At 38.0% G+C, this 24,455-nt stretch overlaps 1 protein-coding gene across 4 annotated transcripts in view; it reads right to left on the bottom strand.

The window, feature by feature from the left end:
• CENPI (centromere protein I) overlaps window positions 1-24,199 on the bottom strand; it is a 56,666-nt gene extending 32,467 nt beyond the window's left edge. The window contains exons 1-12 of one of the 4 annotated variants that reach the window (XM_046673359.1): window positions 24,148-24,199; window positions 23,791-23,890; window positions 21,907-22,142; window positions 20,905-21,042; window positions 13,231-13,349; window positions 12,839-12,946; window positions 6,259-6,307; window positions 5,942-5,988; window positions 1,916-2,005; window positions 1,449-1,577; window positions 1,046-1,213; window positions 780-900 (exon numbers count right to left, since the gene is read on the bottom strand). In XM_046673359.1, coding sequence (XP_046529315.1) covers window positions 780-900; window positions 1,046-1,213; window positions 1,449-1,577; window positions 1,916-2,005; window positions 5,942-5,988; window positions 6,259-6,307; window positions 12,839-12,946; window positions 13,231-13,349; window positions 20,905-21,042; window positions 21,907-22,129 — 1,192 coding nt within the window. In that variant the 5' untranslated portion in view covers window positions 22,130-22,142; window positions 23,791-23,890; window positions 24,148-24,199. Of the gene's footprint in view, window positions 1-779; window positions 901-1,045; window positions 1,214-1,448; window positions 1,578-1,915; window positions 2,006-5,941; window positions 5,989-6,258; window positions 6,308-12,838; window positions 12,947-13,230; window positions 13,350-20,904; window positions 21,043-21,906; window positions 22,143-23,790; window positions 23,945-24,016; window positions 24,098-24,147 lie in introns of those variants that run through there. The other 3 variants (XM_046673360.1, XM_046673362.1, XM_046673361.1) reach the window with 3 other exon arrangements.
• Between the last annotated feature and the right edge of the window lie 256 nt (window positions 24,200-24,455).

Below are 24,455 nucleotides of genomic sequence, written 5' to 3' on the forward strand. Positions count from 1 at the left end.
AACTTCAATTGAGCTGGGGGTAATCTAAGAGTGGAAGGACTTTAGTAAGTGGAAATCTAATAAACTGTATCATATCCTATCTAAAGAAAGGCTCTGAGTAGGAGAGTTAGCCTGAACCGACTTTAAACACTTGAAGAGTCAGGAATTGCTTATCCAGGAAAGAATCAAGCTGGCAAAGAGAATAATATCTCTGGAGAAATCGATCCCGTTGGAGGAATGAAATGATCGAGATTTACTATGGCCTGGATGAAAAGCTCCCTCACTGCCCTTTCCTCCAATTCTGTAATTAAGAAATCTTCTAATGACTAATTTGGCTCCCATATATACTGATAGCAGAGAGGAGATAATCTAGTTAGCTGACATGAACATTTTGGTCACCAGAAAGCATTACTTCCATTACAAAATAATAAGTTGACATTTTGGCTTATACAATTGTCTCCTCTGAGTTTGGTTAGCAGTAATCTGATGATTCTGGGGGCTTAACGGCAAGTTTCTGGACATACAAATATGAATAGGCCTTGGAGTGTGACAGTCATCAATGGGTGAGTTTTGGTGGCCATTTAGCAGTGTTTCCTTAACAGCACACCTCCCTTCTCACTGCCCCTTAAAATTATAACAATAGAAGCATTCAGGCTCTGAATATATGATTATCAGAGAAACAACCACAGCATATGAAGGCTATTCTTGTATAGAATTTGGCACCCTTATAAAAGAAACGCATTTGTAAACTATCTCATACCTTCCCCATTCATCCAACACTTTTAAGTATCAATTTTTACCTTCTTGTAGTGTTTGACTCAACCAGTGATAGAGCCTCAGTAAGACGGACTCATCTTTGACACAGTTAATATAGTGAAGTAGCAGAGAGTTGTTCAGCACGGCACCCATCTGAGAAGGCAGCTGCAAAGACAGCACAAGTGATTAACCATAAGGATTTGAAAAGTAGGTCAGAGCAACAAGGAAATCATCAGATAGGAAATATATAAAATAAAGGCCATGAAGATCAAATGGAAAATGCAAATAAGCACATGGTCCAGTCACATACCTCTAAGCAATGGATGTTCTGTAACAGTTGAGGGAAGCTTTTAAGCTGTTCTAGTGGAAATGATCCATTGCTACTGAGATAATCAGAGAGACTCATCCCTTTTTTTCCACATTCTTTACTGCAGCTACTAGAATTTAGCACTGGTATAACTGAGTGAGAATTCCATTTCTAAAGAAGAAAGACAATAAAAAAGTCTATCAATGGACTAAAGAGACTACAAATTATAAATGTAAAAGCAGTTGTTAAGGTGGTACAATAATGGAGTCTGAATGTGGTTTGCATAGAATCCTGAGTAATTAAAAATGTATTCAAGTATCTATAATCTTTTCCAACATCTGAATGGTTATTGGTTGGATTTAACAAAAGAAGTCCACGCAAGTCATTTGGGGTTTTAGATACTTACTCTTTTTACAGGACGGGCATTAGCTGGACCTAACATCAGCTTTAAAGGTTCTGGAGACGGTCTCTGATTCCTTTGCCTCACAGCAAGTAGAGCTGTCTTCCACAGATTCTCTGAATTTTTGAAATAGATCTATAAATTTGGATGTAAAGTACATGAGAGTAAGTACCCATAAGTTGGAGCAACATAAAATCTGAAACTCTTCATTAATTAAAAGTATATTAATTATGAAATATTTTACACTGATGCAATTCCATTGGAAGTTTTTTTTTCTGACCAAGAAACTATTAAATACATCAAATGGAATCAAAACAAAGTGCCAATCCCTAAAAAAAATTCCCCCAAACAGTGCCACAACATTAGATATTAAAACAGTATGCTGTAAACATTTTAGTCCAAATCTGTAAATTAATTTAATCAAAATAACATATTTCAATCTCAATATGAGTTATAGCTCCTTAATTCCTTACCTTCCTCCTTACAGGCAAAGACACAGAAATCAAAGCAGGAGCAAAGAACTTATATAGTGACAACAAAGCCTGGAGATGAGGCTGCATTCCCTGAAATAAAATAGTTTTCAATTTTCAATTCTGTGGCCAGTAAGAAAAAAAACGTAATGAGAAAATAAACATATTAAACACGTATTCAGACCCTAATTTTACTATGTCATACACCTATAGGAAGATGCTTCAGAAAATCAAGGAATGAATAACCAGACATTTAAATCAACTCTCATAAAACAACCCTCACCCAACTGTGGTCTTCTCTTTTATGACTTTTTCCCCTATTTTACTTCTTCCTTCTATTTTCTCTTCTTCTCTTCCTATTTTATCTCCTTCTCTGCCCATGCCTTAGGCTTACCAGTTATACCTGCTAGCATGGCTTACTCTCACTGGCAGCATACTCAGGACTCAAAGTTTACTCATTCTTGATTTGGACAGCAAGATGAGAGGATGAATAGGGAAGCCAAGAAAACAGAGCAAAGGAATTAGTAATACCTTCTCATCAAAATTCCTGGAAAACTAACTGGGAAATCTAACAACTGGTATGTGGTAGTCAAGCAACTTGATATAAATGAAACAAATCTTAACAAAAACATTAGTTTCACAACTACAGAAGTTATTACTGCTGGATACCTGTTTGAGATATCTGGCTATTCAGAGAAAGCACACCACTAAAATGAATTCCAAGGAAGTAACCAAATTGTTTTATCATATTACAATTTTGTTGAATCAAATACTGTACACAAAATAAGGAAGGCAGAAACTGGGGCTAAGAAATACAGTATTCCTATTTTATAATAGCTTCTTGAAATTAAATTTGTTATTAAAAAAATCAAAATGATCCAGTTTATCTATGCTGAAACATCTTCTGATCTCTGTATTCACTATCAATTAGTATCAGAGTGTTTTCTTTGAGTCAGAATGTTTTTTGGTAGAGCAAATATTTAGTAGTGGAGAGACCTTTAGAACTTATTGTCTAGTTAACCAAATCTATCTTTGTTGTTAAAAAGTTAACATTCTTGGGGCCAGCCCAGTGGTGTAGTAGCTAAGTTCACAGCATCACTTCAGCAGCCCCAGGGTTTGCAGGTTCGGATCCTGGGCATGGACCTGCACACCACTCATCAAGCCACGCTGTGGCAGCATCCCACATACAAAATAGAGGAAGACTGGCACAGATGTTAGCTCAGGGACAATCTTCCTCAAGCAAAAAGAGGAAGACTGGCACAGATGTTAGCTCAGGGATAATCTTCCTCATTAAAAAAAAAGTCTCTATTCTCTTTTTTTTAAGGAAACTTTCACTTAAACATGGCATATTGAACATATCTGTTTAACTCTGGGTCCTCCCAAAGCTCCACTAAAAAGTAAAGGAATGAAAAAGGCATGAAGCACAAGTTCAAAGAGAACAAGTGAGGAGACAAAGCAAATGAGAGATCTCAACAAGATTTTGGAACCTAGAATGAAGATCAACAAATAGTAACCAACTTAGCAGAACATAGAAAATGAACCCTAGCGCAACAACAGAAAAAGCCTCAAAAGCAGCAGATTCATGCTTGAGAATTCCCAGAGAGGCTCAGGAATTTAAGGAACCAGATATCTCTGAAAAGTGGAGGTCCAGGAGGAACAGAAAACAGGAGGATTGTTGAAAGCCTACGCAGGAAGCAGTTAGAACTCCAAATTCCTTCACTCATTGGCAAACATCAAGGTTCTACTCTCTGAAGATGAAGCTGGACTCAGACAGCAGGCACAGTTGAGAAAGGGTACCAGGATCTTTCTCCATCCCTTTTCCACGGCTTATGTCCCAGAGTGCTGGTCGCCAGGTTTATACCCCTGTGACAGTTAATTATATGTGTCAACTTGGCTAGGCCACGGGGTGCCTAGATATTTGGTCAAACATTATTCTGGGTGTTTCTGTGAGAGTGTTTTGCATGAGATTAACATTTAAATTGTTGGACTTTGAGTAAAGCAGATTGCCTTCCATAATGTAGGTGGGCCTCATTCAAACAGTTGAAGGCCTATACAGAACAAAAAGACCAGCCTCCCCCAAATAAGAGAGAATTCTCCAGCAGACTGCCTTCAGACTTCATCTACAACGCTGGCTCTTCCTGGTTCTACAGCAGACTGCCTTCGGACTCAAACTGGAACATCAGCTCTCCTGAGTCTCCAGCTTGGTGGCCTACCCTGCAGATTTTAGGCTTGTTAGCCTCCATAATCATGTGAGCCATTCCTTATAATAAATCTTTCTACATATATACACACATCCTATTGGTTCTGTTTCTCTCGAGAAGCCTGACTAATACAACTCCCAGGTGGGAAACAGGAGAATTTCTCTCTGGGAAAAGTAACACAGTCCTCTGGGAGGCTCTGCAGTGAAACATCAAGATCTCTCAATGAACAAGTCCTGCTCACACACACAAGTCTCCAATCACCATTTTAGTGCTTTACTATTAAATATGAACAAACAAGGTTTGCCAAGCATTTGAGAAAAGCCTCTACCATGAAAGGCCAAACAAACTAAAGAATGGAACTCTGAGGAAACAGAGACAAAGCTGGGAACAGAAAAAACAAAAATCACAGTCTGAGTCACACAGGCTCATGCTGGTGGAGGGACAATCCCAGAAACCATCTTCACCAACCCTTAGGACGAGACCCAACTCCTCCTTCCTGTTCCAAAGATTGCTCTCAACAGGGCCTGCGCATGTCAGATAACACGCCTGCTCTACTTCCCACCATTCATGCTCGCTACCAGCAAGACAATTTCTATGTTTTGTTTCCTTCCACGGATCAGGAGTTATGGGGCAAGGTAGAGGGGATACCTGCCTGTACAGGGTATTAGAAATTCACAGATCCAATAAATTCACTCACATGTCTTGATTACGACTGTTATCATTACACAGGTTCAGTTACATGTGAGCATGGCTATGTCTTCTTGGTTTGATACCATTGGACTTGACCAAATTCATCAAAATCCAGCTAATCAAAACAATTTTATGAATGCATCTTAATGTACTATATAGAATGTTAATAATGAAGCCATACATTTAATGTCTAGGTTTAAAATTTGTAGAGGATCATGTACTAAATCTTTTCTTTTCACTTGAACATACACTGTTGTTTCAGTTAATATAAATCAGCAAGATTTACATTATTTATGGTGAGAAGTTTCTTATTCTGTTGAAATGTTTTGCCATTAACATGGAAAAATGTAGATCTTTTTCACAATTTCTGTTAACGTGAAATAAAACTCAATTTAGACAAAAACATTATCATTAATATCCTCATAAGAGCTAAGAGAAGATATGGCAGCCATAAAACCAAAACAGGAAGCTATAAAACAAGATCAGTCATCGAACTGTGCTAACAGGAAGCCTCACACTGGAAAAGCACAAATGTGCACGTGTTTGTGTTTTTCCTGAAATGTGAGTGCCCTCAGGTAGGTTATGCAGGCTCAGCAGCTAGGCACAGTGCTACAACTTCCTACGGTTTTATACCCAAAGCCTCACAGACTTCTGTCACCTGGCAGGCAGAGTGGAAGTAACAATGCAAGAGAGCTGTTAAGGACAAGAGATAATGGTCAGGGAATATACTGAAGTTTAAGTATTCAGAAAAGAATGTTTTCCTACATCATATCCATAAAAAAAACTGGTCACTTTAATAGTCATTTTTGACTACTCCCTGGCACTTATTTTCCAGCCATACCAACCAAGTTCCCTGAACAATTTTTGCTAATTGACATCTACATGTCTTTGCTCATGCTGTTCCCTCTCCCCGAGTGCCCTTCTCTTCCTTCTTGGCCTAGTTAAATCCGATTCATCCCTTAAAATTCCTCACAAGCATCACCACTCCTCCTTGACCCGAGTCTGATTCTAATTTTTTCCTTTGTTGACTGAGCTTCCCAGACAATAAGTTCCTTGAAGATAATGACTCATTTGATTTTATACCACCAAAGCCTAGCACAGAGTACACTGGCCAGTTTTAGGTCTTTTCAGTACTCACCATTTTGGCCTGAAGATCAAGCAGTTTTCTCACACGAAATGGTTTGACTAGAAAAGGTAGAGGAAAGAGGTACTATGTATGTGGTTCAGAATAAAAAGGAACCATGTGGTTCACATAGCTTCTTCTTACAATGCATCAAGAATATAAACACCCTGTTCAGTTAAGCCATTAAGCAGATGCCCTTAGATAAAACTACCAAAAAGCAATCCCCACAAAATCCTGTCACAGAACTAATGCTAATAGTTAACTTTATAAAGGCTAACACAAATGCTAATGCCACAGAGTGAACGTCCTACAACTGGAATCAAAATACTCACCATTCTCTTTTTTGGTAAGTAAATATAACAAATGGCAGACATAAGGGCACTGTTAAAATATAAAAATAAAAAAAAGAGAAATGACAATATATCTTGAACAGCAGCAACACATTTTCCTCAAATATCAGTCTTATACTGATTAAGTAAAAAGACTTCAAGACTTCAGTGAACAACAGTTTTACAAAGCTTCTCTTTTTCATACTACATAGTAGTGATTAAAAAAATGATGGTTTTAATTGGCATTTCATTATGCCATTTTAAATGTTATTTTTGGAATATAAAAACACTGCAGACAATTTGAAAAAACAGAAAAACATCCTTCTACCTAAGAAAAATCCATGTATTCCTTACAGTAGTCCACATTTATTAAGATACAAACTTAAAATTTTTATCCTGTTTTTCCACTTAAAAGCATTTTCCCATGTTTGGTCTTCAAAATGATCACTTTCTATGATCTTAATATTCTGTGAGCGGACAGACCATAATTTAATTAACCATTTAGCCCTCAGTTTGGCAAATAGCACACACAATAAATTTGTTACTTAAATTACTGAATGATTGGTGCCCTTATACCATTTCATTTTGAGTGTCCACTTTTTGAGATTTTATTCTAGATCAGGGGTCAGCAAACTACAGTCCGCCTGTTCTTGTAAACCAAGTTTATTAGAACACAGCCACATTCATTCATTTATGTATTGTCTATAGCTGCTTTCTCACTACAACAGCAGAACTAGAGGAAGATGACACGGATGTTCGCTCAGGGCCAGTCCTCCTCGGCAAAAAGAGGAGAATTGGCAGCAGTTAGCTCAGGGCTAATCTTCCTCAAAAATAAATAAATAAATAAATAAAAAGCCCATTACATGCTAACATAAATGACATATTTTATGAAAAATAACTATTTTCCAATGAAAGAAAAATAGTAAGAAAAGTGACATTGTTTTACATTTTACGTTATATATGAATGTTAAAATAGGTACGATAACACCTAAAAGAACACACACAGAATGTGTAACTTCCAAATAAGAGTGGGGGAAAATCACAATCAATCCAAAATAAGAGGGATAGAGGGAAAGAATCAGAAAAAAGTAGATCATTTAGAAACCTCAAAATAAGATACTTGAGTTTATTTCTACTATATCAGTAATTACTACAAAGGTAAACTAATTCTCCAGATGAAAGCAAATGCCCATCAACCTGGAAGTAAAAATAAAGTCCAATTACATGCTACTTAAAAGAGGCATGTAAGACATCAAGGCAAAAAAAGATTAAAAAAAACAAAGATGAAAATATACCAAGCAACTACTAGCCAAAATAAAGCCAGGGTAGCAATGTCAATATTAGACAAAATAGACCAAAACAAACAGCATTTCTAATAACAAAGACTGACTCCATGATAAAAGGTTTGATTCACCAGGACGATAGGAAAACTATAATCACGTATACACCTAATATTACACTCAAAAAATACGAAGCAAAAATTGACAGAACTTTAAGAAAAAACTGACAAATCTGCCTTCATAGTGGGAGATTTTCAACTTATCTCACTCAGTAATTTGACAGATGAGCAGTGATCACAACAAATGCATAAAAATACAGAAAATTTCAATTCCAATAACCTTCATTCCCTCACTCTACTTCAACAACTCACCCTCTGGTCACTCTGAACCTTATCATCACATTGAACCATCCCCCTCCTGAAATCGTAAATTCCAATGCTACAACTTCCTATCATTCCACCTTTTAATCCCAATACATGACTTAAATGTCACCAGGGCATCCTGAAACTCTACTGCATGTGCTCTCAATCTGCCCTCTTCTGTCTTTACCTTCTTCCCTTTTCTCTCTAGATCTCCTGGTCCATTAGCTCAATTACTTCCTTGCCTCCTTGCCTGACCTTGGAGAAATCACCTACCCTTGTATATTAATAACATCACAAACTCATGCTCTCTAACTTCATCTGGGCCTCCAAAACTTCTGTGTCTCTAATCAGCTCCCATTCCCATTTCCATCAGGAACTATTTCAAAATTTATACTCTCTCCTCAAACATAATATTCTGTCTTTCCCTCCTCACTCTCAGCAGAAGACCTTGCATCCTACTTAAGCGAAAAATTGAAAAAGAAAAACCACCAAGACCACTGGGCAGGAATTCCCTCAATTGTGTCCCTTACTAAGCCACAAACTTATTAGCATCAGCACCCATCCTTTTTGCTTATTGTCAGGAGAGGTATCACTCTTCCTATTGAAAAATTCCTATAACTTTAACCCTGATCCCAAAATAATATGCCTTGATACCTCTCCTCTATACCCCCATAGAACCTTCTGGATATTATCATACGATTTATCACACTGTACTTATCTTTTCCCCTACTACACATATAAAGATCCTCAAGGCTCGACCTCTTATTAGGTAGCTTACTTTAGCAAAGTTACTTAACTTTTCCATGCCTCAGTTATCTTATTCCTAAAATGGGAATGATATAATTTCCCATAAATCCTGGTTCCAGTCATGTGACCCTGCATAATTATTTGACTTCTCTGTGCCTCAGATTCTTCATCTCTAAAATGGTGATAAAAGTGTATACCTCGTAAGATTGTAAAAGGTTTAAATGGGTTAAAAACACATTTTATCTGGTATGTACTTTACACTTACAGCACATTTCAGTTTGGCCTAGTCACATTTCTAGTGCTCACTAGTCACAGGAGGTTAATGGCTACAGTATTGGAGAGCACAAGTACAGAACATAGTAGGTGCTCAATAAATGTCTTTTTTAGAATACTGATGTAAGAATAAAAAGAACTTTCAGACCCCCCCCAGCAACAGAAAAACAAATACTTTACACGGTCTAACACTTCCTTTATTTACATTTTAACATCTCTGAAAACAGGACTAATCCTGTAATCAATGTCATATGAGTTTTAATGGCAGCACTCTTTTGTAACGATTCATAAGATAACGATGTATCTTACAACTGATAGCATCTTAGAGTTGATGAAATACTGCATATATAAAGCACCTAGTGCCTGGCATATAAGCCTCACATAAATTCACTATTATGTCTTATTCATATTTGTATTTCCAATACCGGTTCAATGGCCAGCATAGTATGTAGTTGATAAATGTTCACTGAGTGAATTTCTACAGATCGTCTTGTAACCTCAACTCTGTACATGTAAATCCAAATATATTATATTCCTTCCAGAACCATCTCCTTTTCACAAATTCCCTTTTATTGTCAAAGGTACCACGGTTCTGAGTCATGCTGACTTACAAACTCAGATCTTCATCTCTTGACCCTTCCTTTAATTCAATTTAGGTACCAGTCATGTCAAGTCTTCCTTTACAACTCCCCCTAAAATGTGTCCTTTCAATTTTTCCTTCTCCTTATCACCCTCTTAGTCTAGGACAGCGCTTCTCAAACTTTTTGGTCTCAGGATCCTTTACATTCTTAAAAATTAGAGGACTCCAAAGAGCTTTTGTTTATCTGGATTAGATCTATTGCTATTCACCATATTGGAAATTAAACCTGAGAAATTTTAAAATGTTTATTAATTCATTAAAAAAATAATAAACCCGGGGCCAGCCCCATGGCCAAGTGGTTAAAAGTTCCACGCACTCGGCTTCAGTGGCCTGAATTCGCAGGTTTGGATCCCAGGCGTGGACCTACTCCACTCATCAGCCACACTGTGGAGGCATTCCACATACAAAGTAGAGGAAACCTGCCACAGATGTTAGTTCAAGGCTAATCTTCTTCAAGCAAAAAAAGAAGAAGATTGGCAACAGATGTCAGCTCAGGGTTAATCTTCCTCACCAAAAAATAAAAAATAAGTAATAATAACAAGAAACCCATTATATGCTAACAAATGACATATTTTACGAATAACAGCTATATTTTCCAAACCAAAAAAAATGACTAGAGTGACATAGCTTTACATTTCTACAAACTTCTTTAACATTTGACGTTAGAATATAGTTAGATTATCTGCTTTTGCATTAAATCTGTTAAGAGATGTTGTTTTGATTAAAGGACATGAAGAAAATCCAGTCTCACACAGATACACAGTTGGAAAAGGGAAGAAAAATTAAACTTTTCAGAAAACTGTGGATGTGACTCTTTGAGACTATACCCAAACTTGGTAAGTGGTAGTCTCTTAAGGGTTAGCTGCAATGTGGAATCCGAGATCTTATCAATAAACTCTGCACTGTGTTCCATTAAAATTCACTGATGTATCTGCACTCTGAATGGATCTTTCACCCAGGCATAATTTTATAACATCATACTTGGTCATCTGGAAAATATTGGTTCACTGAGTGATACTGAGCTTCCAAATATTGAGAGATTTCATTACACAATATTTAAAAATCACATTCTGCCAATCTCATCAGAAAAGTCTATAAGTATTGAGAAGCTGTCAGGCTCACAGTGGCAGCTAAAAATTTTCCAAACTTGTAAGTTTTGCTCGAAAGCTCAAATTTTATCATTGGCAACAGATATTGCCAGTTGTTTTCTTTGAAATGATAGGCTCACTTTGTTTACTTTCAAGAAAACATCTGCCAAATACCAAAGTCTGAATAACCATAGTTTATATGTCATTCTTTCAAGTAATAATAGGATTCCACATAAAAAGCAGCTAGTTTAGCTCGCAACTCAATCACACAAGTGCTTTTCCTCAGAACAACTATTGTACTTTCGGATGCAGGAGGACTTGATGTGTACTTCCCATTTCATCACATACAATATTAAAGACTCTCAAAGGTAGAAATTTTTTAAAGATTGGCAGCTGAGCTAACATCTGTTGCCAATCTTTTTTTTTTATTTCTTCTCCCCAAAGCCCCCTGGTACATAGTTATGTATTTTTAGTTGTGGGTCCTTCTAGTTGTGGCATGTGGGACACTGCCTTAGCATGGCCTGATGAGCGGTGTGATGTCCGCGCCCAGGATCTGAACCAGCAAGACCCTAGGCCACCAAAGTGGAGCGTGTGAACTTAACCACTCAGCCACGGGGCCAGCCCCCATTTGGGACACTCTTAAGTGAAACCAGCATTTCTGTTTTTTTACTGCAGTGAAGAATACAATGACCAATAACACAGTTTGGCCCCACTACCCTGATTCATGCTAAGGCACCAGCAGTTTTATCCACCATTGCTTCAGCATCATCAGTGCAAATGCCAACACAGTGAAAATAGCAGACATCTTGATATTGCTATGAAAATAATCTTGACCGCTCAGACCTCCTGAACAGGTCTCAGGGAGCCTCAGGGGTCCATCCACAGACCATATTTGAGAATTGCTAGTCTAGGACTTGATCATGTTATACCAGGATTATTCTGTTAGTCTGCTAACTAATCATCCTGACTCAAGCCTCTCTCCTAATTCAGTGTTTGGCACTACCAGATACAACTTCCTACAATCCTGCTTTCAACACATTCTGCCCAAAATTTTTGACTGATTTCCCAACTGGATAGAAGATAAGGTTCAAATTCCTTAGCATCACATTCAAAGAACTCCACCATCTTTCCTCACCCAACTTTTTCCACCTCACCACCCACCACCACCTGAAACCACAAGTAATGAAGACAGTCTGATCAAAGTCTCCTGAAACACAATTTACACACCTTGCAACTCTGCTTGAAATATTCCTATCATTTCAAACATCATTTCCTTTTACCAAATCTCAAATCCTATTCAATCCTCAAGACCCAGGTCAATGCCCACATCCTTTATGATGCTTTTTCTAATCACTCTGGTTTACAGTGCTCTCTTCCTTCCTGGAAATATCACAGCAATTATTATCCTCACATTATCATATATTGTCTTTGATAATTTAACTTGAGTTGTTATTTAACTTTAAGTGCTTTCTTAATGCCCAACTGGATTCTAAGTCCCTGGAATACAGAAACTCTCATATAGCTTTGAATCTTCTACAGTGCCTAGTACAATGCAACAAACAGATTAGAAACGTCAATTTTTAAAAGTGAAATCAGTGAAGGAATTCCCTGCCCAAAGGCAAGAGGAATTTGGTTAGATGAATGGTTCACATGGTCTGTGAACTACTGATGGTCCTTGAAAATCTTCCAGGTGGATGGATTGATTTCTTAGAGTTATTAATGTTTTCAATGGGAATAATTATACTAGTTAATCAAAATCAGTCCACTGGCATCTCAAGAAAAGCAAAAAGCAATCCTCTCCCTCTCATTAATTCTGATGAGGTTTTTGCAGTGTTAATCAAGAAAATGTAGAATAAGTGACCCAAAGGACCCTGCTGAAGTGGTTTAAAAGGGAAAAGATGGCAATCGCTGCTCTAGATCAGCAGAGACTCCAACGTGGATCAATTCTATCTGTAACATTTTATTTCCTTAAAAGAAGATATAAAGCAACTATGGTAAAATTTCATATTTGTTAAACTGAGAGACAGATGCAACGGTGTTTGTTGTGTTATTCTTTAAACTTTTCTATGTTTGATATATTTTAAAATAAGTAAGGAGAAACACATTGTGTGGCACTTTGAAGCACATACGTTACGTCAATATACAAGCACGTAACATTTGATCGATGCGTGATACCGTCCAATTTTTACTTACCAGTGCATCATCCTGCAATGAAGCAAAAAAGAAGCCATACAGCAAGTTAATTTGCTCCTTGTGATCGATGAAGTCAAACATTGCAACCAGCCAACGATAAAAAAGTACCTATCGAGAGACAAAACGCTTATCTTTAGAGAAATATAACTGGCACAGAAGAGTTTAATTTCCCCCTCAGGGCTGTTTTAGAAGCCTCTAGCACAAAATAGGATAATAGGTTTTATTTCTCAGTAAAAATTTCTGTTTGAACAGAGTTCTTGCATCAAGCTATATTGCTCTAAAACTACAGGCTTTGCACAAAAGGCCACTGCCATTACTCCATAAGTGGCTCTTCCTTGCCAGCCCTTAAGTGGTTCTGAAGGACTTATAATCAAAGTGTTTAAAAAGATTACCTTGGTGTTACCAGAACATCTGCCAACACAAAGCCAGGAGACCGCCTTAACCACAGAATCTTCTGATATTAGAGTTGCTGGAATCATGCACTTCAATATCTGAGTGCTTACAGCACTCCCTGGAAAGCAGACAAACTCTAAATTAAACTACCTTTTAGTATCCCAATTGTTCCCTTACTATTTTTCACTCTTGGTCCTAAAAATCTCACTTTATATTGAAGACAATAAAAAACAGTGAGTAATATTTGATATGTCTTATCATCATTATAAAACATAGTTCAAAACAAAAATGTACCTTAATTTCTAATATAAATTATAAAGCATAATTCTTTGGCTCTAATATTTCTATTTAAAAGGAAGGATGCATACAGGGTTTCTTTTTGAGCTGATGAAAATGTTTGGGAATTAAGAGAGTGGTGATGGTTACACAATGCTGTGAATATGCTAAAAAAACACAAAACCTAGGGCCGGCCCCGTGGCCGAGTGGTTAAGTTTGCACGTTCTGCTTCGGCAGCCCAGGGTTTCGCCAGTTCGAATCCTGGGTGCGGACATGGCACCGTTCATCAAGCCATGCTGAGGTGGCATCCCACATGCCACAACTAGAAGGACCTACAACTAAAAATACGCAACTATGTACCCGAGGGGCTTTGGGAGAAAAAAGGAGGAAAAAGAAACACAAAACCTGAATTTACACTTTAAAAGGGTGAATTTTATGGTCTGTGAATTATACCTCAAAAGAAAAGTCTTTTACTCACAGAAAAATTTCAAGGATGATATTTTTTTGTTGTTATTTTTTAATGGCATGATCGATTCTGATTTATCTAAAGCTACTGACAGACATCTTGCATGAGGTGCTACATTTAAGAATAAGTAAATAATTTGTATTCTTCATACCCCCCCAAAAAAGGGGGGAGGATAGTAGAATGGAACAGTTATCCTTGGAACTAGCTGGCAGTAATATCATTCTATACTGGTCCAATCTTTCCATCATACTCTCTCAGCTTCCATGGTATTCTTCCATCTGGTAACAGAAGTGATATTGAAATTGTTTTGCGCACATCTTACATCAACTTCTGATTAAGGCATCAAGAATTAAATATATATTTCATAAATTTTTTTTTATATTTAAACATTGTTTTACTTGCATTATATTGTGGTGATCACAACTATTCACTGAAAAAACACTGTTCTCAATTTCTCATGCAAGTAGAATTCTCAAAAACACCTTGGATACACATGCCTCTAACCACTGTTTGACATGTGTGACAGTGTGGTGATCACATCCATCCAGTATAATAACACTGTTCTCAACCTCTCTGGCAAGCATCAATCTTAGAAACATCTTCTACCTGTCTTTAAACAGTGTTTTATATATGCACTCTAGCATAGCGATCACATCCTTTCGCCGAAAAAAAAAATGTCCTTAATTTTGCCTGCAAGTGGCATTCTCAGAAACTTATGTCTTGTCTTTCTTCCCAAGAAGTTGAAGACTTTTATTTTTTTTAAATAAAAATTGTATATATTTAAGATGTACAACATGATGATATGATATACATATACATAGTGAACTGATTACTACAGTCAAGCTGATTAACATATTATCTTCTCATATGGTTACCATTTTTGGTGTTGTCAAAACACCTGAAATCTACTCTCTCAGCAAATTTGTAGTATTTACTACAGGATTATTAACTATAGTCATCATGCTGTACATTAGATCTCTAGATTTTTTCATCCTACATAACTACAACAATATACCTCATCAATTTCTACCCCCATCATTCTGTGGAAAAGAAAGAAAGCGGCGATGACAGGCAAGAAATCACAAGAATAAAAATCTCTGCTTCCTACTTTTGTGGTTTCTTGTTGGTATTTCTCTTTTCTCCCTGACTCCCATCCCCTAATCCTTCTAAAGTTTAAAACAGTCTGACCACTAACAATTTACACATGTACCAAATTCAAAGGGGGAATTCAATACAGACTCTATTCTTACCTTCCAGGGAATTTTAATTAATTTCTAAAGAGTCTAAAGTCCCTTCATCCCTAATTATGATGACATTTCTAGCACACTTGCCCCTGAATATGCATTTCAATTTAGCAAAAGAGCTACATGTAAAGATCTAGTAGTGATGGGGGATATATAGAAACAACTGAAAGGGAGAAAAGCAATTTAGGAGGCCACATTTGACATCACCAAATTCCAGCTCAATAGAAAAATGAAGTTAGACTAGAAAGCCAGAGATTACTTTAACAATTGAACATACAAGTTTCCGAGTCTGAGGCATGCATTTTGAAAGAGGCATGCACTTGCCACAAGACCTGGCAAACATCAGGAAAACCTTCTAACTATTAATTTCTGAGATACCAAAAAAGAAAAGAGAAATTCCAGAATAGAAAACACCTGTACATTTTATACATGTTTTAAGGGAAGAGGGGAGAAACAGAATTGTTCTTGATAGACAGTGATTGGTTAAACACAGTTTCCTGGAAAGATATTAGAACTAAACAATCTGAAACCACTTACAAGAAAAGCAAATTTTATTAGGTCAAATTTAACTGTAGGAAAACACAGAGAATTAACCAGGTAAAGTATAGAACTAAAACACCTGGGAGTCATACACTGAATTTGGCTAGTAATGTGTTGCTGCTTTAAAACACACACACACACCCCTGCAAACATGATGCTAGGGTATACACAAGAAGCTCAACATGCAAGGGCAAGGAAATAGTATATAAAGCATCCAGTTTTGATAGCTGTCTTAATTTTCAAAAATAAAACCAAAAGTAGAAAACCCAGTAGCAGCGTGGTGTAGTATAAACACTAGAAGGGGAGTTAGGAGATCTGAGTTCCCCCATTCTAGTTCTGACATTAAGCAAGTCTCTTTAACCATTCTGGCCTCAGTTTCCTCACCCTTAAAATTAGGATGTTCAGGGTTTAAATTCCTTCCAAGTCTGAATTTGTTATAAACATAAGAAGTTATATATGAACCTCACAGTAACCACAAAGCAAAAACTTATAGTAAATACACAAAAGAAAGTGAGAAAGGAATCTAAAGGTAACACTAAAGAAAGCCATCAAACCACAAGGGAAGAGAAGAAGAAAGGAACAGAAAGAAACTATGAAAATAGCCAGAAAACAATTAACTAAATGGCAATAAGCACATACCTATCAATAATTACTTTAAAGGTACATGAACTAAACTCTCCAACCAAAAGACAAAGAGTGGCTGAATGGATAAAAAAAACAAGACCCATATATATGCTGCCTACAAGAAACTCACTTTAAAAGGACACACACACTGAAAATGAAGGGATGGAGAAAGAGATTCCATGTAAATGGAAATGAAAAGAAAGCTTGTGAAGTTATACTCATAACAAATGAAACACTTTAAAACAAAAACTGTAATAAAAGACAAAGATGGGCACTACATAATGATAAAGGGGCCAACCCAGCAAGAAGACATAACATTTATAAATATATGTGCACCCAATAAGAAGCACCAAGATATATAAAGCGAATATTAACGGGCGTAAAGAGAGAAATTGATAGCAATACGATAATAATAGGGGACTTTAAAACCCCACTTACATCAATGGATAGATCATGCAGACAGAAAATAAGCAAACATCAGCTTTAAATAACACATTAGACCAGGTGGACTTAATAGTTATATACAGGACATTCCATCTAAAAGCAACAGAATAAACATTCTTCTCAAGTGCACATGGAACATTCTCTAGGATAGATCACATTTTAGGCCACCAAACAAGTCTCAATAAATTCAAGAAGACTGAAATTATACCAAGCATCTTCTCCAACCACAATGGTATGAAACCATAAATCAATAACAAGAAGAAAACAGGAAAACTCACAAAAGTATGGAGATTAAATAACACGCTACTAAACAACCAGTGAGTCATTGAAGAAAGCAAAGAAGACATAAAAAAAACACCTGGAGACAAATGAAAACAGAAATATGACATAGCAAAATCTTTTGGACACAGCAAAACCAGTCCTAAGAGGCAAGTGCATTGCAATACAAGCCTTCCTCAAGAAACAATAAAAATCTCAAATAAACAATCTATCTTTACACCTAAGGAGCTAGAAGAAGAAGAATAAATGAAGCTCAAAGTCAGTAGAAAGAAGGAAACAATAAAGATTAGAGTGGAATTAAACAATATAGAGACAAAAGAAAAAGACAATAGAAAAGATCAATGAAGACCTGGTTCTTTGGGGCTGGCCCGGTGGTGCAGCAGTTAAGTGTGCACGTTCCACTTCAGCAGCCCAGAGTTTGCCGGTTCGGATCCCGGTGCGGACACAGCACCGCTTGGCAAGCCATACTGTGGCAGGTGTCCCACATATAAAGTAGAGGAAGATGGGCATGGATGTTAGCTCAGGGCCAGTCTTCCTCAGCAAAAAGAGGATTGGCAGCAGACATTAGCTCAGGGCTAATCTTCCTCAAAAAAAAAAAAAAAAAAGACCTGGTTCTTTGAAAAAATAAACAAAATTGACAAACCTTTAATTAGACCAACCAAGAAAAAAAGAGAGGGTGCTAATAAAAAAGGCAGAAATGAAAGAGGAGAAGTTACAACTGATATCAAAGAAATACAAAGGATCATAAGAGACTACTATGAAAAAATTATATGCCAACAAATCAGACAATTTGGAAGAAACAAATTCCTAGAAACATATAATCTTTCAAGACTGAATCGTAAAGAAATAGAAAATCTCAATAGACCAATTACTAGTAAAGAAATTGAATCAGTGATCAAAACCTTCCCAAAAAACAGAAGTCCAGGACCAGATGGCTTCACTGGTGAATTCTACCAAACATGCAAATAAGATTTAATACCTATCCTTCTCAAATTACTCCAAAAAATTGAAGAAGAGGGAAAGGCAGCATTGCCCTGATACCAATACCAGACAAGGACACCATGAAGAAAGAAAATTACAGGCCAACATAATTGATGAACATAGATGCAAAACTCTTCAACAAAATATTAGCAAACCGAATTCAACAGTACATTAAATGGATCATATATCATGATCAAGTGGGATTTAATCCAGGGATGCAAGGATGGTTGAACACCTACAAATCAATCAATGTGATACACCACATAAACAAAAGATAAAAATCATACGATCATCCGAATAGATGCAGAAAAAGCATTTCACAAAATTCAACATCCATTTGTGATAAAAACTCTCCAAAAAGTAGGTAAAGGAGGAATATACCTAAACATAATAAAGACCATATGTGACAAATCCACAGCTAACATCATACTCAATGGTGAAAAGCTAAAAGCTTTTCTTCTAAGATCAGGAACAAGACAAGGATGTCCACTTTCGCCACTTTTATTCAACATAATATCAGAAGTTCTAGCCACAACAATTAGTCAAGAAAAAGAAAAGGCATCTAAATTAGAAAGGAAGAAGTAAACTGTCACTATTTGCAGATGACATGATATTATATATAGAAAACTCTACAGACTTCTCCAAAAAACTGTTAGAACTAGTAAATGAATCCAGAAAAGTAGCAGGATACAAAATAAATTTACAGAAATCTGTGGCATTTCTATACACTAAAAACAGAGTACCAGAAAGAGAAATTACGAAACCAATCCCATTTACAATTGCATCAAGGAGAATAAAATACCTAGGAATAAATTTAACCAAAGAGGTGAAGGACCTGTATACTGAAAACTACAGGACACTGATGAAAGAAATTGAAGAACACACAAATAAATGGAAAGATATTCCACGCTCATGAATTGGACAAATTAATATAGTTAAAATGTCCATACTACCCAAAGTAATCTACAGTTTCAGTGCAATCCCTATCAAAATTCCAACGGCATTTTTCACAGAACTAGAACAAATAATTCTAAAATTTGTATAGAATCACAAAAGATCTCAAATAGTCAAACCAATCTTGAAAAAGAACAACAAAGCTGGAGGTATCACACCCTCTGATTTCAAACTATACTACAAAGCTATAGTAACCAAAACAATACGAGATTGGCATAAAAACACACACAGATCAATGGAATAGAACTGAGAGAGCAAAACTAAACCCACACATATGGATAATTCGTTTTCGACAAAGGAACCAAGAACATACAATGGAGAACGGAGGACAATCTCTTCAATAAATGGTGTTGGGAAAACTGGACAGCCACATGCAAAAGAATGAAACTTGATCACTATTTTACACCATACACAAAAATTAACTCAAAATGGATTAAAGACTTGAATGTAAGACCTGAAATCATAAAATTCCTAGAAGAAAACATAGGCAGTAAGCTCCTTGACGTCGGTCTCAGCATTATTTTCTTGGATATGACTCCAAAGGCGAAAAAACAAAAGCAAAAATAAACAAATGTGACCACATCAAACTAAAAAGCTTCTGCACAGTTAAGGAAACCATCATCAAAACAAAAAGGCAACCTACTAAATAGGAGAAGATATTTGCAAATCATATCTGAAAAGGGGTTAATATCCAAAATATATGAAGAACTCATACAACTCAACAACAAAAAAACAAACACTCCGGGGCCGGCCCCGTGTCTGAGTGGTTAAGTTTGCACGCTCCGCTTCGGCGGCACAGGGTTTCGCTAGTTCAGATCTTGGGCACGGACACGGCACTGCTCATTAGGCCACGTTGAGGCAGCATCCCACATACCACAACTAGAAGGACCTACAACTAAAATATACAACTATGTACTTGGGGCATTTGGGGAGAAAAAGCAGGAAAAAAAAACACTCCAATTAAAAAACGGACAGAGGAACTGAATAGACATTTTTCCAAAGAAAACATACAGATGGCCAACAGGCACAAGAAAAGATGTTCAACACCCCTAATTATTAGGGAAATGCAAATCAAAACCACAGTAAGATATCACCTCACACTTGTTAGAATGGCTATTAAAAAAAAAACAAGAAATAAGTGTTGGAGAGGATGTGGAGAAAAGGGAACCCTCGTACACTGCTGGTGGGAATGTAAATTGGTACAGCCACTATGAAAAACAGTATGGAGATTTCTCAAAAATTAAAAACAGAACTACTATATGATCCAGCTGTTCCACTTCTGGATATTTATCTGAAGAATATAAAAACATTAATTCAAAAAGATATATGCACCCCTATGTTGACTGCAGCATTATTTACAATAGCCAAGATATGGAAACAACCTAAGTGTCCATCGATGGATGAATGGATAAAGAAGAGGTGGTATATATACACAATGGACTATTACTCAGCCATAAAAAGAATGAAGTCTTGTCATTCGCAACAACATGGATAGACCTTGAGAGCATTATACTAAATGAAACAGGTCAGAGAAAGACAAATACTCTATGATTTCACTCATATGTGGAATGTAAAAAAACAAAACAATGAAACAAAACAAAAACAAACTGATAGATACAGAGAACAGACTGGTGGTTATCAGAGGGGAAGGAGGTTGGGGGTAGGTGAAACGGGTGAAGGGGGTCACTTGTAACTGTATAGTGATGGATGGTAGCTAAACTTTTGGTGGTGATCACTTTGTAGCATATACAGATGTCGAATTATAATGTTGTACACCTGAAACTTACATAATATTATATACCAATTTTACCTAAAAAAAAAAAAACTAACAGCAAACTGATGACAAATATATGCCCTTGACATACCAAATTTGCCACTGAGTGCCACATTTAATAGAACGTCAATTCCTTCTGGAGCTAACCCATTCTTCCAAGCCACATTTTCCACAGTTTTCAAGTGTTTTTCCAGGGTTTTATCTTTACTCCGTGAAGTTTTAGTGGGACCTGGAAAAAGGAACAATATTAAATAAGTAGGATCTTCAAAATTCTTTCAGTCCTCAGCATCAACAAATACAATTTGGGATAGTTTAAAGGAATAGTTTTATGTTAAAAACATCTTCCTAAAAACCCTTCAAAGCCTTTAAAATTCTAGAAAATTTAATAGCACCTTCAGTGAGGAAAACTGACTCGTGCCCTGGCATCTCTGCTCTAAACTAACTAACAGCACTGAACTTAGACTATAAGCTGTTTCATTACTAGCACAGTGGTCCCCAAACTTTACTGCATGTTGGAATCACCTAGAGAATCTTTAAAAAATCCTGATGCCCAGGCTGCATCCCACTCTGATAAAATCCAAATGTCTAAGAGTGGATGCCAGGCATCAGGGTTTTTTCAAGATTCTCGGGTAATCCCAACTTGCAGCAGTGTGGAAACCACTCTGCCACGAACATGCTTTGTTGCTGTATCTCTAGTACCTAGCACACTGATGTATAGTAAGTGCTCAATAAATGTCTATTAAATAAACAAAAGTATGAATGAGGAGCCGGCCCTGTGGCCGAGTGGTTAAGTTTGTGATCTCCGCTTCCACGGCCCAGGGTTTCACTGGTTCAGATCCTAGGTGAGGACATGGCACCGGTCATCAAGCCATGCTGAGGCAGCATCCCACATGCCACAACTAGAAGGACCCACAACTAAAAATATACAATTATGTACCAGGGGGCTTTGAGGAGAAAAAGGAAAAATAAAATCTTAAAAAAAAAAAGTACGAATGAGCAAATATATATGCTTCTCTTTAAAAATCCTTAAGAAAAATGTCTAGAATATTTTTTACAGAAATTGGACTTGCATAAGGAAAACAATCTGTCTTACCTTTCTCGAAATATCTTACTGCTATTTGCAGAGCATCTTCTGCTTTATCATCAGCATGTTCATAATCTTCCACTGGATTGTTTTGTCCATGTTTCGAGATGCTCTTTGAGTCGCTTAGGTCCTCTTTTACTTTCCAGGCCGAGAGATTAGTCTGATAACTATTACTACTTTGTGAAGGCTTGCCTTGTGACTGAGAGTTCTTAACTCTCTTTTGGGATGACATTACTGCACATGTTCTATACAGAAATAAGTTTCAAGTTACCATTAATCAGCCAGTCCCTTTTTACTCCACAAAGACAGGGACCATATCTGCCTATATTCCCAACATTTAGTACAGAGTACCTAGCATACAACAAGTACACAATAAAAAAACTGACAACAATCCAGACAACAAAATCTACACTTCAACTTTCTCAGATAGCCCCTGACCTAAATAGGAATAGAGAGAAACAACACTCCAAGGTAACATTTACCAGCTGAACTGGCCTCCTTGTGGGAAAAGAACAGTGGTACAGGCAACACAGCAAGTTCTCTTTAAATGGCTATACCACATAAGCGAGTCCAAAATTAATCCATCTCATGAACTCAGTCTTCCTTTCTCCACTCCTACTTTTCTCCACCCCTCCTTGATTCTGCTTTTAATCTTTTATGCTCCCCACTTTGTCAGTGCTAAGTTAAAACTGCATAGTTCAAAAGTCAAACTGGTGGCCAAACTAAGGATTCTCTGAACAGAAACATTCCCCATTAACTCACTTATTCAATAAATAATTACTGAACATCATCTATATGCCAAGCACAGTTCTAGTTACCATAGATAAAATAACAAAACAGTCAAGGTCTGTGCTCTAATGAAACTTACGGGGGTGGGGTGGGGAGGAGTGTGAGAGTCAAAAAATAAGTAAATAATTAATAGTGAACATCACATTGTGATGGGACAGAAATGGGGTTGGGGGTGAGAAGCTACTCTGGAATAAGTGTGCAGAGAAAGCCACTCTGATGTGACCTTTAAGCTAAGATTTGAACGCCAAGAAGGAATCAGTCATGTGAAGATCTGGTGGGAGAGTATTTCATGGAGAGGGAAGAGCGAGACATGCTAAGAACTTAAAAGCAAGAGCTTCGGGTGTTAGAGAAACAGCGACACTAGTGGGGGTGGGGGTTGCATAAAAGGGGTAGAGCGTAGGGGGAGATGAAGTCAGAAAGGCAGCCAGGGACTCCCATATTGGGACTTGCAGGTCACAGAAAGGAGTTTGGATTTTTTTTTTTTTTTTTTGAGGAAGATTAGCCCTGAGCTAACTACTGCCAGTCCTCCTCTTTTTGCTGAGGAAGCCTGGCCCTGAGCCAACATCGTGCCCATCCTCCTCTACTTTATATGTGGGACGCCTACCACAGCATAGCGTGTGCCAAGCAGTGCCATGTCTGCACCCGGGATCCGAACCGGTGAACCTAGGGTCGCCGTGAAGCGGAAGGTGCGACCTTAACCGCTGCGCCACCGGGCTGGCCCCAGGAGTTCGGATTTTAAGTGTCTTGGGCAACTATGGGGGAAGGGAGGAGTGTCAGAGAGGTGAGTGATACCACCTGATTTATGTGTTAAGACCATTTTAGCTGCAGCGCGGAGAACAGAATGTTAGGAGTCAAGGAGTGGAAACAGACCAATTAAAAGGGTCTTGCAGAAGTCCGGAAGAGATACAACTGTAATCTGAGCTAGTCCTAAGGTTATAGTGGTGGAAGAGGTAGAAAATATTCGTATTTGTGATATGTTTTGGAGGTACAATGGGCAAAGGCCACAAAGAACTGGATGTAGGGAAAAAGAGGAACCCAGAATGATTTCCAAGTTTTTGGCTTCAAAATGGGAAAAACTAAGAGAATGGTGGGAATGACACTTACTCGATCCCACCTCCCCAGAACAGATGAGGCCAGAGCTGGAGAGCAATATGTATGCCTAACCCAGGGGGAGGTTCCAGGTTCCGAGGTGTTTCCTAGGGTCCTACGAAAGAAGGGCGAGAGAGCAGCTTCTGACCTCACCCGGTTGAACCGTCCATCGCTTCCCAAGAACACCCCCCTCACGGCCTGCCCCCGCAGGAAGCGAACTTGGCGGCGGCGACAGACTCACGGAGCAGATTCCTGGGCTGGGGCAAAACCCGATCCCAGCCACACTTTGCAGGATGTCTTGCTCAGAAGTCAGAGACCCTTCTCCCTCCGGGGAGGGGGGCCCATTTCGCGCGGTCTTTAAAAGTACCTCACCTAATACTCTCCTCGTTCCTAAAGCCTCCAGCGTCCCAACACCGCCTCCCGGATTCAAATGCGCGGGCCTCGCCCTGCGCATGCTCCTCCGCGGAGAGCCCGGCGGCGGGGGCGGAGCCGCGCGCTCTGCTGAAGCCTGATTGGTTGGGTTACAGCTCAATGGCGCGAGGCGGTGCGCGCGCCGACGCTGACGCAGACCCAGCCCGAGAGCCGCTTGCCCCACCCGCCCGGGCCCGGGTAAGTGCGGCAAGTGGGCCGTTGCTGCTGAAGCCTGCTGATTGGCTGGTGTTTCTACTGTTCTAATAATA

Source organism: Equus quagga, chromosome 10, assembly GCF_021613505.1.
Source record: "Equus quagga isolate Etosha38 chromosome 10, UCLA_HA_Equagga_1.0, whole genome shotgun sequence".
NCBI lineage: Eukaryota > Metazoa > Chordata > Mammalia > Perissodactyla > Equidae > Equus > Equus quagga.